Below are 19,348 nucleotides of genomic sequence, written 5' to 3' on the forward strand. Positions count from 1 at the left end.
GGTTGCCAAACACGCTACGCAACCCTACACTACTGCGAACACCCGCGCTGCGGCCACGGATGCATTTGTTAGGCTTCTCTGGACACGTCGAACATGTCACGAACCGCTGTCTCCTCTCTGTTACTCTCTCTCTCTCCGAAGCGCTCAGAACGCGCCAGGTATGGCACGGAAACCAAAAGACACAAGACACGTTGCAGGTAAGTTTAAAACTAAAATGCGATGAGAAAATCCAAACCGTCGCGCAAACGTGTGTTGGGGAGACAATGGTTTCGGGACCCCGGGCAACCCTTGCCGGTGGCGTTTCACTGACAAAATAAAAATGAAAAATAAAGTAATGGAATATGCAAAAGAAACTGGCCTGCGTCTGTTTTGCCAAGTGCCCAAGGCACATGGCGCGTAGTGTCGATGATGAAGCGATCCGATTTCGGCCCACAGCAGCACTGCAAGAATCGACCAGCGATCCAGCTGATAAATTCTTTAGGCAGCACGCTGAGTAACCGGGCTGAGTAGTTAGTAACGCCGACTGGAACCGGCAGCTCGTGCTTGGCCGCGCTTTCCGCTGCCAAAAGGCGCTCCGTAGCCGGCGTCTCCAGATAAATTGTTGTGCTGCTGCTGTTGCTGCTGACTGCTGCTGTTAGCGCCGGCCGCCAAAACGGCCAGACTGCGCTGCACGTTCGGGCAGATTGAACGGATCAGTTGCTGCACGGCCGGAATCGGTTCTTGCTGTTCCAGTATGAGGCGGCTCTGTTCGACGATCTTCTTGCGCAACAGTGCATTCTTCATGATGGACTGCGTGTGGAGCTGAAGCTCACGCTGGGTCGGTACACGCCCCGGTCCCTGTTGCTGTGCGCCACCACCGGACTGCGGGCGTCCTTTCGGCGGGGCCGGTACACCAGCGTCCCGTGAATTTTTCATCAGCATCTGACGCAGTGACTCCGATTGCTGACTGTTTTGCAGCAATTGCAGCAAGTACTGTTGCTGCTGCTGTTGCTGCATGCGCTGATTTTGAGCGGCAATCATGTCGACCAAATGTTGGAAAGATTTCGAACCACCGTCCTCGGTGTCGGTAGTGTGGCCTCCGGGTGCCGGTGCGTCGTACGGTAGCGAGCTGCGCTCCATACCACCCGGCAGATTCTGCAAAGCAGCCATCGACAGGCGACCGGACCCTGGCTGACGCTGATAGTGGTGTTGCGTGTTACGATCCAGTGCAAACCGTACATGGGGCGCCGAACCGGAATGCTGACCATGCACCGGATGGTGTTGGCGATGATGGTACTGACCAGAATCGCCTGCTCCCGGTGCTCCACCACGGCGGAAGTATTTACTAAAACGCGAACTGTCACCGTCACCGGAATCACCCAGGATCGAGTCGAACTTCATGAATTCCTCAAAATTGGAAACGTTCACGCCGGCTGCCGACGACGAGGACGATCCGCTGGGCCCGGACGAGCCCGCAGTACCGCCCTTGCCACCCTTTCGGGGACCGGCATGACTGTTGTTGTTCAGGTCGGTCACATGCTTCGTCGGTGTGCTGCGAGCCGGCGGAGACGAACTGCTCGGGTTGGAGACACTCTCACCATCGGCACTGCCGGATGTGTCGTGCTTGGCACCGTGCTTCGGATGCACATGCTCGTAATGCATAAGAGCATCGTAAAACGACTGAGCTCGGCTAGGACCCGCCGCCGCAGCAGCAGCAACCGTCGGTGAAGCCTTGATCGTGTCCGTAACGGTGCGCGTCATATCGTCATCGAAACCACGCAACTCGATCGTATCGAGCCGAGACGTCGGCCCAGCGACGACCCATTCCGGTTCCTCCTCAATCACCGTATCCTGCAGACGTACCTGGTGGCTGTCGCCGGCACTGTAGCTCTTCACAATGACGTGATGGTTCCGGTTGCTAAACTCGTGATTACGTCGAAATCTAGATGCGAAACAATCGGGGAGGGTTATGAGTACAGTTGCTAAACGGTCGGTTGATACCGACGAAATGTGGTCACCTTGGCGGATTGAAGCCATTGTCCCGATGACGGTCGTTCGGTTTGCGTCCGGCACCGGAGCCACCAGCGTGGTACAGCTCCTCGTCGCTTCCGCTTGCCCTAGGCCGGAATCCGTTGCGCTGCCAGATCGGATACTGTCCCGTGCGCGGATCATCGATGGCGACCGGCCGACGGTGCGACAGCGGTATCTTCCGGAACGCCAGCAGCTGGGCAAACGTGTACCGTAGGATGGTCGGGGCGGCGGCCGACGTACGGTCCAGGCCGCCCGCGCCACCACCGAACACGATGGCCGGCAGTCCGCAGCTCAAAATGGCCGGATCTAACTCCTTCAGCGGGGTGGCATCTGTAGCGCGATCGAAATCGAAAATTCAAATCAAGATGGAGGACTGACCAGCCCGAAGCACCGGCCGGACCCGATCCGATCGCGGTCAACGCACCTGACTCGATGAGCAGCTCCGAACAATTGTCGTATTGTTCTGCGTGCCGCAACGACGACGATGCCATCGAACTGTTGTCCGAGGTAACAAATTTCATCATACCTTCCGCCGATTCTAGCCGAGGCCAACGTTCGCTTTCGTTCACTTTCCCTCTCACTTCCTCGTTCGTCCGAATGTTTATCTCCTCTCCTCGACGACCTTCTCGATACGCGCCGACACGAGCACACAGCGACGACGATAAACCCGAATACGATGATCGGCAAGCCTTTCTTTCTTCTCCGGTGCAGTTCAATGCACTCTGCACTCCGTGTTTAACGCAAAACACGCAACGCACTGCTTCTATTTAAACGGGGAGAAGCACACACTTCGGGGCTAACAGATTAAAATTGATTCCTAAACTATTCCTTCTCGCGGTGCACGGCACGGAACATACGACGCGATCCAAGGCGCGAAACGACGATAACGCGAAGAAACTGTTGCTCCAGCACTCGTGGCGCGTTGCAGGATGTTCGCAGCTTCCTTTTTCTGGCGAATGGCCTACTATTGCTTGCTGGTTGCCACGAGCGAGAGTATACAATTTACGATTCCGAATTACGAACTCCGAACTCCTGCCACTTGCTTTCTTCTAGGGCGCTCTGCAGCCTAGCCAAATCGAGCAATCTAAAATCCGCTTCCGCTTTGCACGGTACGTGAGGAACTACTGATGAGCCGGCCGGCCGATGATCGGTCAAAGTTGGGATGGCGAGACCGATCACTTCTACGCACGAATGCGAGCCGAATGAAGAACACAATGTCATCGCCCGGCAGCAAATGAATCGAGACGACGACACGGGAAAGGAAACAAATACCGATCTTTTTTGCAATTGCATGATATTTAATTATCATTCCAATATATTTGGAGCTCCGAGATTAGGGAGTGCTGTGTGTGTGTTACAGTTGCATTAGCTGATACTCTTTTACGGTGGTTTGTTGCCGTTCGAGCACTGCGTTACGACCGCTGCGCCATAACCCGCAAGTCAACCATTCCCACAAAGTGTGGCAAAACTCTAGAACGAAGATAAAAGTTGTGTCAAGAACTGTTGCCGAGCCGGCGAAAACACTTGCCGGCTGTGTGTGTGTGTGCAAGCAATAGCGGCCAATTCGATGATCGGATTCGAAAGCTGTACCGAGATTGAACGAATGGAATGCGTGGTTAGCCAGAAACTATCTATTAAAATGCATCACGAGTGTTCTATGGGGAACAGTATATTAGATTTCGGACACGTGTAAAAGCATCTCATTCGTTGGAGAGCACGGATCGATTTACGGTTGCTGTTAGAAACAGAGGACACACTTTGAAACAGACGAAAAAGAAAACTGTTGACGAACAAATGAAAATCAGCTTCCACGAATTGTTAATATACGAGCGAGCATGGGTATGAAACGAAGAAACAACACACACGGTCGTTAGTATTGATATAAAACCACGCTGTTTATTATATTTTTCTTTTTCTGAGGTCTGCCTAAATCTGACCAACCCATGTCCCGGCGGCACACACCAACCTGTTGCCTACAGTCCACAAGGACACCTTGATAACGAATGCTTCATTAGAACTCCGAACCTCCGATATCCTTAATGGTTACCACCCCTCAGGAAGGTGGTCTACGGTTGGTTAACATGAATTTGATTACATGGCAGTTTTTGATTGTAAATCATACCACAACAAAGGCAGCCGGGACCAGTGACCTTCTAATGTTTCAACCGTAACTAAAGGCGTACATAATTATTTAATGTTTTCATTTTCCATCTTATGTTTTCACCAATTCTACTCACTTAACAAATGCTATCTAACAGATCGCTTATCCGACCGTTGGAAGCGACTAAAAATCACGTTCGAGCCGGGGCCGGGTGCCATTTTATTGGGAGCTTTACATAAATGCTTGGCTAGTTTCGTTGCATGTATTGTTATGGGACTTGCTCGAAGGAACACAAACACCTAAATCATTGGCCAAACTACTTTAAGTATGTTCTGCATAGGCTTAAAATGGTCACGATTGTATCAATGGTTTGTTAGTCAAAATGCATTTTAACTTAAATGACCAGAAAGTTCATCTAATTTTTAAACTATTGGTTAACATTTGAAGTGATGGATTTCATCTCAAAAGTATGGCAATAAAGAATGCTGTTGGCAGAAGGAAAAAACTCAATGACATGCGAGATATTGAGACTGTGGTTAGAAATGCTGCAAAATAAACCAATAATCGAAATGAAAATAACACCAAATTGAATGCATTAAAGATAGACTTGCTTCTCGAGCGTGTGGCGACCACACAAATCCGTCCCAAAAAGGTGACCTAATGTTCGAGGACATTTCGTATTAGTATCAACCCGAACTGCATCGTCGTGCTGTGATACGACCAAAGGCACACAGAAAGAAAGGTGAAGGCCGAAAAGAATAACAACTCCTGCAGTACACCGAGGCTCGATTAACAGGCCGAAACAAACCCGAAAAAGCGTTCAGGACGAACTGAAACGGAACTGGTGCATTTTCGTCCGCAAAATGCCGAACTCGAGCTGCAAAAACCCAAAACTCCGCGAACAGCCGACCGACGAGGCGAACGCAAAACAGTAACGATCTGCCATTTGCCAGGACCGTGCCCAGCGGCTCCCGTACCGAATTTTATCCGTACGGGAGCATCGCGCGAGCGAGAGTTGTGAAAATCGGGAACACAAAACCAGATGAAAATCAATTTAAATTGAATTAATTCATATACCCAGCCCGGGGGCCGGCCACCAGCGTGGGCGGGGTGTTTTAAATATCATTTTAATTGTGCCATAAGCAAAACGGTAACACCGAAAGTGTGCACGCCGGTTGGGCCGGTTGTGATCGGCCGGTCGGACTGGGCTTGATTTCGTTATTTTTGTTTCGATCACCCACAGTCCCGGTGGGCCCGCCATCCTGGCTCGCGGATCCAGTTTTATCTGGCCGGGGCTAGAAGCAATAGTAGAGCATTTAACAAAAAACGGATCCCCGGTTGAAAGCAATACTGACCGTGGCCACTGACACTGACATCCGGCACTGTGCTGCCGAACCTGCACTTTGGCAATGCTGGGCCCGGGGTCCCGTGGTCCCGACTGCGCAAGCTATCCTTTTCCATTATTTATGCTTTTTTATTATCGAATTTCAATCATCATTATCGAACGATCGGCATACAGTCGTATTTATTATCGTATTATTCGATTTTTCATTTCATCCATTGCCGTCGCTGCGATTCATTTTCCGGACTGCGCAGGGCGAACCATCAGCATCATTTCGGACGGCACATCCAGATCCAGAGGAAAGTGCTGAAGCGTTCGCGCTCGGTTCTTATCACACACCGGAGCTGCTGCGTATCGATTGCGCTTTTCTGCTTCGCCTCCGACCGACCGGAACGAATATCATACGAACCTCAAATGAATTTAGCCGGAGGAAATGTACGCATAAATCCGTCGCGAAATTAACTCCATTCAGCGGCAGGATTTCGGTGGCAGCACCGCAGCATTCGGAGGCGTCTTTTCGTGATCGTAATTAGTATCAATTTAACAAATTGTAGCGCGAGGACACCATGCGTAGTTCAGGCCCGGGTAAAAGGGGACCGACAGAGCCGGTAATGGCATGAAATAATTACCGGCATTTCGGATCAGACACATTATATGGTGACATTCATCCAAGAGCTAAGAACTTTCGTGGTCCCTTCTAGGAAAACGTATGCCGCGCTGGAGGAAAATTTCGAAGGAATCATGCGACATGAGCTTTTCCCGTCCAAAAAGCATTGGTGAATCAAATTTTGGACTCATAATTTACATTATAGATTTGATACTTGGAACATATCATGCGATTCTTCCACTCCGTGGGTGCCGTTCTGCGAACTTTTTAAAATTGCACGGTGATTAAGATAAGTAAAATTGCTAGTAACAGATTGGTTCATGAAACCTAAAGGCATCTGGCACGAACGCTCGAAATAGATAAAAAATAAATGTCAATGCTTAACCAAACCTTGATATTGATGAATTTCATCATCGATTGCTGAGCAAACCAATTGCAAAAATAATACCACAAAAACTCTCAACTCGACCCGAAAACCCGTTCTTTCTCGAAAGTCTTTCGCTTGATACCAACGGTTTACCTGAAAACCCAAATCATGGAAGAAAATCGTCCACCGTTTTTCATTACACGATCAACCAATTATTATTCAATACACTACGTACTATAAATTTAGCCTAAACGTTACCGTGGTGAGCCGTTTCCCGCAGATATAGTTTCCCTTTTGATTTTACAGTAAAATTGTACAAATATATGATAGCCTACACGTAGATGGGGTGAAATACACAGTTTTCAACATTGTTCATCAGGCGTCATGCGCTCGCGAGAGATGATCGGTGGATAGATAAATAAGCAAAACCTAAGCCTGGGATTTGGTTGGAGAAAAAGAAACACAAAAATAAGCTACAAGATGGGAAGCACGGGACCAGAGAGATATGATACAAAACAGCTATTGCCTAAAGCCGTTCACCCATCCATTCACAAACCTATCCGCTGCGGAAGCGTACACAAGGAGAAATTGTGTTTCTCGCAATATTCCTATGGAACCGTAACATTGGTTCTTACCGGTGGTTAAAATAAACAGTTTTAAAATGCTTCGTTTCGCTCGTAGCGACGGTAATGGTCCTTAAACTATCGCTCTGCTCAGTTTAGAATGCGACTACGGTAAGGTTCGGTATTCGGTCTCGCTATTTATACGTTCACTGATCCATCAGTTTTTGGTCAGTTTGGATGAATAACTTCGTAACTAAAATGTTTCATATCGCGTTATTACCCTCAGCCGTACCCACCGCAACAACACACAACGCATTCACTCACACACTAAACATACGTTTAGTTGATCACAATCATCGATTCAAGCAGTATCACTAGCAGGGCTTGCGCAAGCATTGTGCTAGGGAAAGCGGCAGGATCTTTCACCGGTCATTAGTAAAATGTTACTCCAAACGTTAATTCGTACGTTTCTTTAGTCATTCGATTAACAAATGCGCTCTGTTTGGGCGTACACAAGCGTTCGCATGGGTAAACGAGATCAGGTGTTGGTGTTGCAACAAACATTTACGTGCCAGATGAGTGTCAATTACTGAAACTATTGACCTTAAAGGAACGTTTGCCTACAAACGAAGTTTACCTATACAGAAAACTTGACCACTAGTAAACAGGCGATGATCTGATCCCTTCGCTTTTCTTTCTATTTGTTTTTCCTATGTACGCTTCACTAACTTTCCTACTCGCGCATACTATCATGATCACAGTCACGATTGATCGCCCAATGTCGCCCAATCTTTTCCACTTTTGCGTCGTTACACACGTTACCTTCAAAGTTTGCACTGGGAGAGAATACTCGCTAGGAACCTCTTGCAACAATATCCTGCACTTTTCTCAAACAAACCCAACACACACTCACACACATAAAACGTGGCACAAGATATGATATGGAACACAGCGAGCGAGAGGGTAAGCAACGTAAACGAAAGGCCACGGTAAGCAATGTAAAAACATGTTCAGTTAACTAACGAACCGAAACAATTCGAACTAACTAAGGCAACGGTGTACTACTATCACTCAGGAACCCTGCCATTAACTAATTCTCACTCACTAACTAAGCAAGGCAAACTCAAGTCACGCTCCAAAACACTTTACCACTGCTCATGTGGCTCATTGTTCCGTTCTTATTGTGTTTTGCCATCTTAACCACTAACCGTGGAGACATGGAGTTTGCGCCACTGACGCCCGGGATTTACGGTATGCTGAAGTAGTAGCCACGAACAGTACACACGCGGGAAGCATTCCACGGAAGCATTAATGGTAGAGGTACTAAAAGCATCGATCGTCACACAAGCAACGACAAGAGAGACTGAATGGGAGTCCGCCATTTTCTGGGCGGCCCCCACCGAGGGGCGGGATGTGTACACACAATTATTTCCTTATTTTTGGCATTATCAAAGGTTAAAATGATGGCCAAAATGTTTTTGCGGTTCCTTTTTGTGATGGCCAATGGATTGACTGTGAAGGTGTGTGTGTGTGTGTTTTTCGAACCATGATCCTAGCAATTATCCTTCCTAAAATGGTTTGTGCCCAAAATGATCGCCACCAACACACATTCATCTCAAGCAGTTTTGGCCGTTTTCTCTCATTTTTTGTGTTATTGTTTTTACGTTTCTTTTTTGGTAATGGAGCTGTGGAGCTGATGTGTGGACATTATGGTTTTTAGTTTTTCAGACAAGAGGAAAGCGCTAACTAACTTTTTGCCAGAGCCTTCTTTTTCCTTTGTACTAGAATGTCGTGGAACGGATTGTGGCTGATCGACTGGTTCAGGCGGCTGATCCACTCCAGCTGCTCCTCCTCGGTTGCGGCGGACATGCGGTAAACGGTGTGCTTACCTTCCACCACCTTGCCCTCGCTGTCGGTTTTGCAGGCCTTGATAATGTCCGCCCCGCCGCTCGCGTGCAGCTCGAAGCAGTGCGGTTTGCTGCGGTCCGTTACTTCCCGCACCTGTGTGTGTGTGTGTGTGTGTGTGGGAAGAGGAATGTGGTAAATTTGTAATTGTTTGCGAGTTTTCACATCGGTTTTCCACCGAGCGCCCACCACCACACGTACCGCAATGTTTTCCAATGGAATGATGCCCCTCGGCTCCTTGTCGGTGGTGTACTCGAAGTAATACAGACAATTATCGTTCAAAATGAACCAACGGCGTTTCCACGATTTATACCTGGAATAGTGAAAAAAAAAATCGCCGAGGTTGGTTCCGAGTTCATGCGCGATTTAATGTAAAACCCGCCACTTACCTTCCGCCTTGCTTCCACAGCCAGCCCTCCTTGTCGGGATTGAAAAAGGTGTGCATCAGATCGTTACCATCATCCTGCGGTATTTTGAACGGCTCGGCACGTATCGACTCGTACAGGGACTGTGAGAGGACAAGAGCAAAACTGAGATCCTGCGGACGGGCACAAGAATTCGATAGAGAACATACCTCCAAAAGCTCGCGTGGAAGATCACCACCGTTGTTGATACCACGGTTCATGGAAATGAACTGTTCAACCGTAGGCTTTTCCTTGACCTACGTTAATGTTGGCATCGATCATGGAAATATAGAAGAATGTAAAAACAAAGCTAATCAGTACGTGTTGTGGTACAATATAGTTTAGTGTGTTATTCCAGGAACATTGAGCCTCAAATGTTTAACTCAATCCAATGAAATCGACGCGCAATCACGCGCTTGGTATGTAATCCAGTTTATGACCAAGGATCAAAGGCCGTGCGAGGATATTAAATTCCGTTTGATGTTTACAATTGGCCTCCTAACCTCCGTGTGCGTTGGTGTTTCCAGCAGTTGGTTCAAATTATGGCTCACATTTGGTATGCGCTTCGAGCTGGAAATCAGTTCGTTGTGTTACGATAAAAACACAATTCGCATCGCCCGATACAGCAATCACGACGTGCGGTTTAGTTGTGTGAGCCAAGGCCAGGAATGTTATCGAAGTGGAATAATGTGCTGTGAAATATTCTAGAGCCGGCTCATGAAAGATAACATGGTGCTCCGTTGGGCCTTTGGGATTGAACGAAAATTTTGCGTGAAGGTACCTCTATTTTCAGACATTACCTTTTGCTTATTATTCAAATACTACTCTATTTAACGATTCAGTAGAGCGCGATCAATTACAAAAAGCATTCACTACACAATAAACCGCACCAAATCTAACAGAACGACACACGATTGAAGCCGGCACCAGAAAGCTAAATTTTACTGGCCGGACAGCTGGCCACAACTCGCCAGTCTTCCCTGTACATCCCCCCGTAATGCCAGAACACCATCATCCGTCCCCGTATTGATTCGGATTCTGCTCCTGCAAGCGGGAGCTTATTAATACGATTCGGGGCCACCCGGTGTTTAGGTCGATGTAACACAAACATCAGAGCAATTGTGCAGTGGGTGAGGATAATGTAAAATTTTCCATCCCATTGACCGGAACAAACCCGGGCAAGCTTTGAAGAAAAGGGGGACCCTCCCGGCAACCAGTGAGGGGTTGCACTTGTTGGCCTGGAAATACCACATCGCGCGTCCGGTTGATAATTAAATACAGTAATCTTGATATTTCCATCAACAGTGTTCAGCTCGCGCTGGTTCCATGCAGCGTAGCGGCGGAACGAGTTGGGCGGTTCCCCGGACTACACCACCAGCGCGCACGGTGCAGTCATTAATGACAAGCTGGCCGGCGGGATGTGGGCCGGCGGTGAACCGTCGGGTTACTCGTCGGCAGTGGGTTCGCATTTAAATTATGCTCATCTTCGGCACCCGCGGCCTGCGAAACGTACCGAGGGATTATGGAGCGACGTGTTGAGCATGATGATGGCAAAACTCAGCACGTAGCACGTGTCCGTGTTGGTGAAGATGTCGGGATTGAGCTGGCAGTACCGTTGAGCGAAGCATTCCATCATACGATCGATCTTCTGCGCCTCACCGGGCAGTCTGAATGACCAGAGGAATTGCCTAAAAACCAGAGCAAATCAGAAAACATTAAATTATGAAGCTAGTTAGGTGAAGTTCGTCCATTTGTCCGACAATGCCAATCGGGGGCAGTTTTGATTTGGCCCTTACCTTAAAGCTTGCACCAGTATCAAGTTCGTAAAATCGTGCAGTTCTACGAAGGCCTTCAACACCTGCTCGTTGAAGTCATTTTTCTCACCCAAATAATCACCTGAAAGTAGTGGAAAGCGAAGGAAAGGTACGGTTTTAGATGATTTATTCATTTAAGCCTATTAATCGCGGCGGCGCGCAAGGCGACACGAAGCACTCATGAAGGTGGTAATCGCTTAAATAACGTTTAATTTAGTACGGCATACGCCCGTCGGCTGCGCTATCAACTCCGGCGTTGCCCACACATCCGGGCCGTTTATTTACCATATTTGACCGGCAGGAAAATTTATTGCTACCATCGGAATGATTTAAAATGGCAACTATGTTTGTATCATCCTTTTTTCCGCACTCCCCGAAATTGCCCACCGTCAGTGGCGGCCAGTGGCCAGTGGAGGATCACAAATGAACTACCGGATTCACAGGCATCCGTAACGCGGAGCGGCCGTAGGTAAGGTTCACCGGTACCTTCTCTCTTCCCCCCAAACCCCCATTCGTTGAGCATTCATTTCAAACGAAAATTATCACATTCGCGAATATAAATTTATATTCCCGCTCGCCGCTTGATGGGCGCGGCGCACGCGGCTTCCGACGCGGTTCGGGGCGGTGGGTAGAAATGTGTGCCAAAATAACAAACTACCGTTCAACCGCAAACAACCATAACTCCCACCTTCCCCCTGACCACCACCATCATCATCAATCCATCATCTCCACTGGAACCGGGGAACCGCAGAATCCGGAACACACCGCGCTCCATCGGGGGAGGGAACAGACTGACCGGAATGGCGCCGTGGGGTAATACAGAGTGTGGACAGGCGCGCAGGCAAAAACCGTGTATGGCGCACCCCCCCGGCTCGGCCGTTGTTGGGGGCGCGCGATTGTGGAACATAAAAAGAAAGAAAACAATTTAATTTTTGTTTTAATCGCTTTTTATCAACACGATATTAATTATTTTTGTTTATTTTTATGAGCGATCCTCGCCCCCCATCGGCCCATTATTGGCCGTGCCCAGGTGTCGGGTGGGAAATTTGGGTTACCTAGCCCCACCGTGGTGGCCGCCAGGTGGTGAAATAGCACCCGCATCGCGGATATTATTAATTACTCATCCCCATCGCGGCGAAAGGGCTGGTTCGTGGTTTATCATCTCTCCCGAGCATACATGTAACGGGTACGGCCGGAATCGGAATCCATCCATCCGAACGATGCCGGCACCCCACATTCCCTTGGGATCATTTCATCTTGGGACGCGCAAAAGCCTATGACGGAGAGTCGGACGCTGATCCATCAAAATGCTCCGACAGATCGATCCGACGTTACCAGAGAGCTGATGCGATAACGTCACGTGGTGAGATAAACAAGTCTGCGGAGTTCAAAAACTACAAAAGTCTATTGACAACGGTGTACAAAAAGTGACAAAAACAGCCAATCAACCCAAAACGAATATTAGCCGATGACTGCGCTGTGGTTAAATGTCGTGAGTTGTTCGACGCATCTGGGGTTAAAGATAAGCTGAAAGTTTCTATCTCTACACATCCCGCGACAGGTTGAACGTTGACAATAGATAAAGCATCACAGCGATAGGTGGGTGATGGGCGTGAATAATGCAAACAATGTTTTACTTTCGCCAACTAACGATGATAACCGCTATCATTGGCATGAACATGATACGCTTTGATTTGTTTGAACACCGAGCTCTCGTGGTAGGATTGGATTTTCGGATAGCAAAATAAATGTAACGGATGCAATAGATAACATTGTTTGAGCGACGTTTACATGTTAGGGTTTCATTTAAACTATTAAAAGTATGTTACTATGTAAACGTGTGTATCACATCGTTCCAGCGGCCAAATTCCTGGGTGACCCGGCGCCGGGGGTTTAATTTATAGATCTGACATTTTTCCCATCCATCGTGTGACGGAGCATTTTTGCCGCGGGTAGCGAAGCGCTTAATTTGTGAATTAAATTTTAACAATTGATGCGCATCCCGTAATTCATCCGGGAATGGCGTTTCGATGTAGCACCAGCATCGGTAGCAAATTGAAAAAGGCAATTATTTTATCTCAGCTCATCATCGGTAAGCCCCACCTGTGCCAACCCTGTCACAGACTCGAAAAAAAGGTGGCCGGCGAACAGTGTAACACCGTGCGCTCACCCTCCGCACTCAGACTGCGCTACTTACCCAAGGGGTCCAAGGATCGATTACACGGATCGAGAGGCTAATTGCACTGCCCGCTTTTTTGTCGCCTGTTCCTTGTTTCGCTGTTAAAATCCAATCCAGCGAGAGCGCATAATTAGTCAATCGATTATTTCGAAGAACATCGTCGAGCTGCCGGCTACTAATGCACGGCCAAATGCACGCGCGAAAAAGTGAGACCTGCATATTTAACTTTCCCCCCGAAAAAAACGGGAAGGAAAATGAAAACAACTCTCTTACTTCTGCCGGTGTTTGACATAATTTTTGCCGGTGCAGTGAGAGTGGTGAAAAATATTGCATCGATCGAGCATTCGAGATTCGAGTGGTTCCGAGGGCGGTGTAATGTAAAATGACTGATCCCTCTTCCGAGAGGGCACATGCGACGCGAGCATAAAAACGTCGGCCCCGAACATGGGGTCGGCGGCAAAAGGTGTGACAGCATAATGCAGGCAAGATAAATGTGTGTGTCCGGCATTCTGTCCGGCTGTCCAAAAGTCACCATACGTTGCAAATAAATCCATCGAATTTATGGTGCAAATTATTTCGTGCTGGGATGATGGGTTTCGTCGATGCGGGACACAACATCAATGACACTTTCCACCGTATAACTTTATGTGGCCATGTGGTGGTCCTGTGCGCATTTTGTTGATTGTGGAGAAATTGGGCTACCGTCCGAGAATTCGCCAGATACTCACCGATCGCTGTTTTGTTGAGTCCTTCGCCTTTGTAGAGAAACTGAGCTACATCCTGTGCGTCGGTCTTGAGAAGTTGGTTTTCGTATAAAAATTCTATGCCTGCAAACGAAAGAGTAAAAACAAATTACAAACGGCGATAGTGATCGTTAAACAATAGTTTTGTTGATAGGTTGGTCTTTAAATTCTCTTTAAACGATACTCTGTTACTAGAAATTCTTATCACTTATTATTATTAAATTCTTTTTGTGAAGGTCTCTATTGAAGTCCAAGTTTTCAGAAGGTTATTCGTTCACATGCTGACCACTTATGAGCCGTTCAACCCTCTTGCGTTACATTGCACTGCACACCACAAGACGATTGCTGACAAGCTTGGCAATTCTAGGTGCAAGAATGAAGGCCATGTATTACAATCCAACAAATTTAACGACTCAATTAGATTCCAGCAACAGGTTCCTCTTCCAAACCGTCTTTAAATGAAAGGAAAGTGGTAATTCTCCGAGAAGACTGACCGCCACACCAGACGCTCCATTTCGACTCAGGAACTCAGGCAAGGATGTTTAACGGATGTGAACGATTTAATTGAACGGCCAACGACACCCACTCATCAAACAGGCGTGGCTGTGGGTAAGCAATAGGTGAAGGCGTTTTCGACACTCCCCCGGGGCACCGGCTTGCGGTGGTAATTAATACGTCTGCGAAGCGTTGATTTATTGAACTGTGGAGAACTGGACGTTATTGCAGTGCCAATAAGTAAGGGAGCTTAAGCATGTTTATGAAGGCAGCAACAAATCAACGGACGCTGAATAGTGAACGGCGAACCAAATACATTCCGTTCACACTTGACTAACATAACCTCAGCAAATACTAAACTTCCTTTTTTAAACTTATTATTTCATGATAAGGTCATTGTAGTTTTGATCATTGTTTAGTTAGAAGACCAGTTTAACGTATTTCCCAATTATTCATCAAAAAAATATAAGTGAAGAAAATTATTTAATTCGTTTCCAAAAGGTGTTGGCGCAGAGTAATTCGCGTCACAAAAAGAATCCTTGTGCCACCAACCAGAGTTTCAACCACATCGCAACCCGAATAGGAGCTTCGGGAACGGTAAGCTCACCCGAAAGGAAAGCTAGCGTCCGGCTTCGCGATGGAACCGGCCGCAAAGGAACTTCCTTCGCACGTACCTTTCTTTGGATCCATGTTGAACTTTTTCCTCCCCAGCGCCATCTGCTTGTCTTTGTTGGAATGTTTGTTCTCCTCCTTGCTTTCGTGCGCTTTCATTTCCGATTCGACCTCAATCAGCTCATCGTTGATTTGCTGTTGGAGATTAGAGGAAAATACATTAAATTGGAGTACAGCAAAATAAATCGAAAAGCTACTGTAAGCATCGCATTTTGGCATCGTTGTTGTTGGATTCGCACGAGGGACACCTCATCGCCCATCATTACCTTCCGATCCGGCTGGGAGCAGCTCCGCTTGTAGACTAGATTGCTTTTGTTTTTACAGTTATTACACATTTTCAACACTTTGGTAACGGGGAACGCCGCGACGGGAGCCACTGGTTCGCCGGACGGACGAACGCCATTGCTGCTGGGTGCCACCGCCGCCGGCTGATGGGGGTAGTTCCGGTTGAACAGATCGGCACTGTCGTCGATGTAGTCGAAGTTGCTATCGTCCAGTATGCTGAACTGATGCCGCAACGATCGATCCTGTGACGCTCGGCGGCCCTCCTGGGCGTTGTTGTTCAGTTCGGGATACTTCTTCGGAGGACCGGCGGCCACCGACGGTGGCTCGATGTTACCTGAAGCAGGTAATCGTGGCGGTGGTGGGATTGTGGACACTTCGTCCAGCGGACAGGGGGCACCGTTGTGGCCGAGGGCGTTCAGGAAGTTCTGCTTGCTCTCCTCGACCAGCTGCCGCAGGTCCAGATTGCTGTTCAGCAGTTCTCCGTTATCGCTGAAGATCAGCCCGACGCGGTACGTCCGCTGTCGGTTCATCACCGTGGTCTTCGTGACCGTCGTAACCGTCTTCGAGCAGTACACCCGTTCCCGGCGGCGCCGCAAACTGTTCGTTTCGTACACCGCCGGTGTCGCCGTTGTGGCGCCATCTGGCGAGGAACCAGCCCCGATACCGGCCCCGGTGGCAGCGTCATCGGGTTTGGAGCTTAAGGCAAGGTTACTGTCGGAGGATGAGCTCACCCCCGGAGGTAGCAGGTCGTTCAGATGCCGCGCCACGGTCGTCGTGACGGTGGCCGTCGTCGAGATGTCTGCGCTCGTTTCCTGTGGCTCGACGGCGCCGAGCTGGACGTACTCGCAGGTACACCCACTGTCCGGTATCCGGCCCTCGATGGACGAGCTGCTCACCGACACCTCATCGAGCCGATGGTTGCCGTGTTGCAGCGCGGATCCATTCACGCCACCGTACAGCATCCCGTTGTCGGCCGATAAATCGACGCAGCTTTGCTGCTTCGGTTTGTCCGGTTCCAGCACGGACTTCTTCGCCTTCGGCTGCCGGCGGAGCGACCAGAACCAGTTGCCCTTCTTGTTGCTGGCGCTATCGCCTCCGTTGGCAGTCGGTGGCATTGAGGAGAACATTTTGGACTGCCACTTTCAACCCGGGACTGCGCTGCCGGCTAGTGGACGCTCTTCCGCGGTTCGAGGCACTGGGTATCGGGTTCACAGACGCACGAAGAATTCAGTCGTTCATGGAGTGGTAACACTTTTCATAACATCGCGTTCCGCGTGAGTTGAGTGCAGTTAAACCGCAGACACTTGAGGCAATTTTTAGATCCTTTCACTGGAGCACTTCATTCGAACGTTCTAAATGGCCACGCACGCAAGTTGGTTCCGTTCACTTAGTCGGCAATTTTCGGGAAATTCTTCTCTGTTGATGCTAAATAACTAAAGTTGTGTTTCGTCAAACGTTAGAAATATGTGATCGATTGTACTTTTTCGGACATTTTTAAATAAATAGATTAAGTGTTAAGGCCTATTTTAAGTGTCGTTGAGAACAGTACCCAAAGACGATACGGACCTATTCTCCGACAACATCTTGGACCACAAACACTCGGAACCGCTCCGCCGCCTGAAACCAATTGTTTTCACCATCGAAAATCCGTCGAAACAAGGTGTGATCCACATTCCATTCACATCGGATTCCATCTAACCCAATTCCAGCGTGGCCTAAACCGTGGCGCAGTACACGACTAACCCACATTAATCGATCCCGGTGGCACCATCCCGCCAACCATTCCGAAAGGGTTTAATTTCGCGCGCGTAAAGTTTGATTGCCGCATCGAATGCTGGCTAGTGGGGGAAGTAGTTCTCCCCGATCCCTTGCACCCCTCCCCATCCGGTCTTCCGCCTGTTGATGAAATGGAATTTTGCTCGATCAAATTAAATTGGCCGATTTCCGTGCCGGCTTCTCCCGACCGAAGCTGGGCGCGGTTCCGGTTCGCTTCGCGGGATGGATTGGTTTCACGTAAAACCAATGGCACGCTGGCGGTCCCACACACACATACACCCTCTCTCTGTGTGTCTCTTTCCCCGGTGTTTCCCCGTCGGCAGCATTCCAGAAGCAGAGGCACTTTTGGAGTGCAGTGGTCCCGCCGCGTGGTGTCTTGCGCTTGACGGACAGCAATTATTTCGAGCACTGCATGATTAAAGTGCCAATGTAGCATTAAGCGTTTGTCGGCCGATTAGAAAGCGAACTGAGCCGCATCGGCCAGACCCCGGTTGTGTTTACGAAAACTGCCAGTTTTCAGATCTTGGCCATCGAGGACTTGAGAAGCGAAGCTGTTTTTCAAATAAACATTCTCTACTTTACACCACAAACTTTGATGTCTGGCCCAGCGCGTATGGCTCCTTTGATGGTATTCAAAACAGCTTAACGTCACAAAGCACAAGAGGCGCGCGTCTAAAAGGATGATCAAGTTAGATAAATTAATTTTAAACCCCGTGAGACCCGTAGGACTTTCCGGCAAACGTGCACCCCGGTTGTGTGCTCAAAATCTGCAACGGAGTGAACGGAGCAAATCACCTTTTAGTAAATCTAATAAAATGGGTAAACTGCGGCTACTTCCCTCGTTAGTCAGAACGGCGTGTGTGTGTGCGGATGATGATCACACAAATGGTATGTCATATATTTCCTCCGCAAACCGACCGCAGCAGCGCCCACGGCTTTGCCATTTCCAGTTTGGCCCAAACCGGCACACGGGCTACACGGGGGGGACCATCGTGACAGGTTCACTTGCAGGAAGATAAACTCCTCAAACTCCGTGGATTAAGTCCATCGCCTTTGGCGGGTGGCGAATCGCGGAGCCCCACGGGTTGTGGAAAGGGTGTCATTCCTCCCGGTCTGGCGGCCACTGTTGGGCAAATAGTGCACACGCGCACGCGTCCGAGGCGCTACCGATATCTTCATCCCCGAAACGAGCTCCATTCCAAGGAGAGGGTATCAGGCGACAAAGCGTCCACGAGAAGCATGGTAGATTTAATTCAATTTATTCCAATTATCGTTTGACGTCTGCATCGTCGTCGTCCGCATGATGGCATCGCCATGATCGGGCGGAGGCCTTCAACTGGTGGATTATGTCGCCGTTCCAGTAACGAGCGGCAATAGCCGAACAATGCAGCTGTCTTTTAAAATGTCACATAAGGCTATTGCTTTCTGCTTAAGTAGGTGCGCCACGCGTCCATCGGTCTGGCACCAGGAGACCCCACTACATGATATGAAAGGTGATGTCTTTTAATATCCAAACAAAAACACAGTTACGTTATTATGTGAGAGAGTATGCAAAAGTATTGCAGCACACTGTCGGGAATTGCAATTTACACTCAAAAAAAGAGGTGGAACGCTCATCCTCCCATCCAAGTGTTAATCCAATTCCCAGACGCAGGCGACGACCGTGGCCAATGTTGATTGAATAAATTATGAGCAGTAAAAATTAATTTTACGAATTATGAATTATTAACCCGATAAATGTGGGGTATGGCTCGGATCAGGTGGTATAATGGGTCGGGGTATTTCTCCACCTGTATGGACCAGCGCCACACCCTGTCGTCGGCGAATTAATTCATCGAACAGAGAGTGAAGTGTAAAACGAGCGAGCGATAGGACCGCCGGGGCCAAGTGCATACATTAACAAATTGCACAATGGACCGTGCATGATACGGCGGTGCAGCATAAATTGATAAGTTGCCTGCAACAAGTGATCCCTTTCTCTTTGTGCTGGCGGCAACATTCTTTCGATGGCACTGCCATCAGTAGAGACCCATCATCAGTAGGATTGTTTTTGCGACGTACCGTACGTTATATGGTTTATACGAA

At 48.7% G+C, this 19,348-nt stretch overlaps 2 protein-coding genes across 4 annotated transcripts in view; both read right to left on the reverse strand.

Annotated features, from left to right (window-relative positions):
* Positions 1–510: 510 nt before the first annotated feature.
* On the reverse strand, positions 511–2,534 carry LOC128270701 (protein cup-like). Its single transcript, XM_053008116.1, has 3 exons — positions 2,435–2,534; positions 1,998–2,340; positions 511–1,921 (listed from the first exon to the last, which is right to left on the reverse strand). Exons 1-3 carry the CDS (start codon positions 2,532–2,534, stop codon positions 511–513), a joined length of 1,854 nt encoding a protein of 617 aa, XP_052864076.1.
* Positions 2,535–3,341: 807 nt separating this feature from the next.
* The window catches only part of LOC128275286 (cytohesin-1), a 47,624-nt gene continuing 31,617 nt past the window's right edge, over positions 3,342–19,348 (reverse strand). Inside the window, exons 1-10 of one of the 3 annotated variants that reach the window (XM_053013739.1) lie at positions 15,469–16,614; positions 15,205–15,337; positions 14,021–14,119; positions 11,096–11,195; positions 10,813–10,987; positions 9,470–9,556; positions 9,285–9,403; positions 9,097–9,208; positions 8,742–8,991; positions 3,342–3,480 (exon numbers count right to left, since the gene is read on the reverse strand). In XM_053013739.1, the coding sequence (XP_052869699.1) occupies positions 3,365–3,480; positions 8,742–8,991; positions 9,097–9,208; positions 9,285–9,403; positions 9,470–9,556; positions 10,813–10,987; positions 11,096–11,195; positions 14,021–14,119; positions 15,205–15,337; positions 15,469–16,614 (2,337 nt within the window). In that variant the 3' untranslated portion in view covers positions 3,342–3,364. Of the gene's footprint in view, positions 3,481–8,529; positions 8,992–9,096; positions 9,209–9,284; positions 9,404–9,469; positions 9,557–10,812; positions 10,988–11,095; positions 11,196–14,020; positions 14,120–15,204; positions 15,338–15,468; positions 16,615–19,348 lie in introns of those variants that run through there. The other 2 variants (XM_053013740.1, XM_053013741.1) reach the window with 2 other exon arrangements.

This window comes from Anopheles cruzii, chromosome 3 (genome assembly GCF_943734635.1).
Source record: "Anopheles cruzii chromosome 3, idAnoCruzAS_RS32_06, whole genome shotgun sequence".
Taxonomy (NCBI): domain Eukaryota; kingdom Metazoa; phylum Arthropoda; class Insecta; order Diptera; family Culicidae; genus Anopheles; species Anopheles cruzii.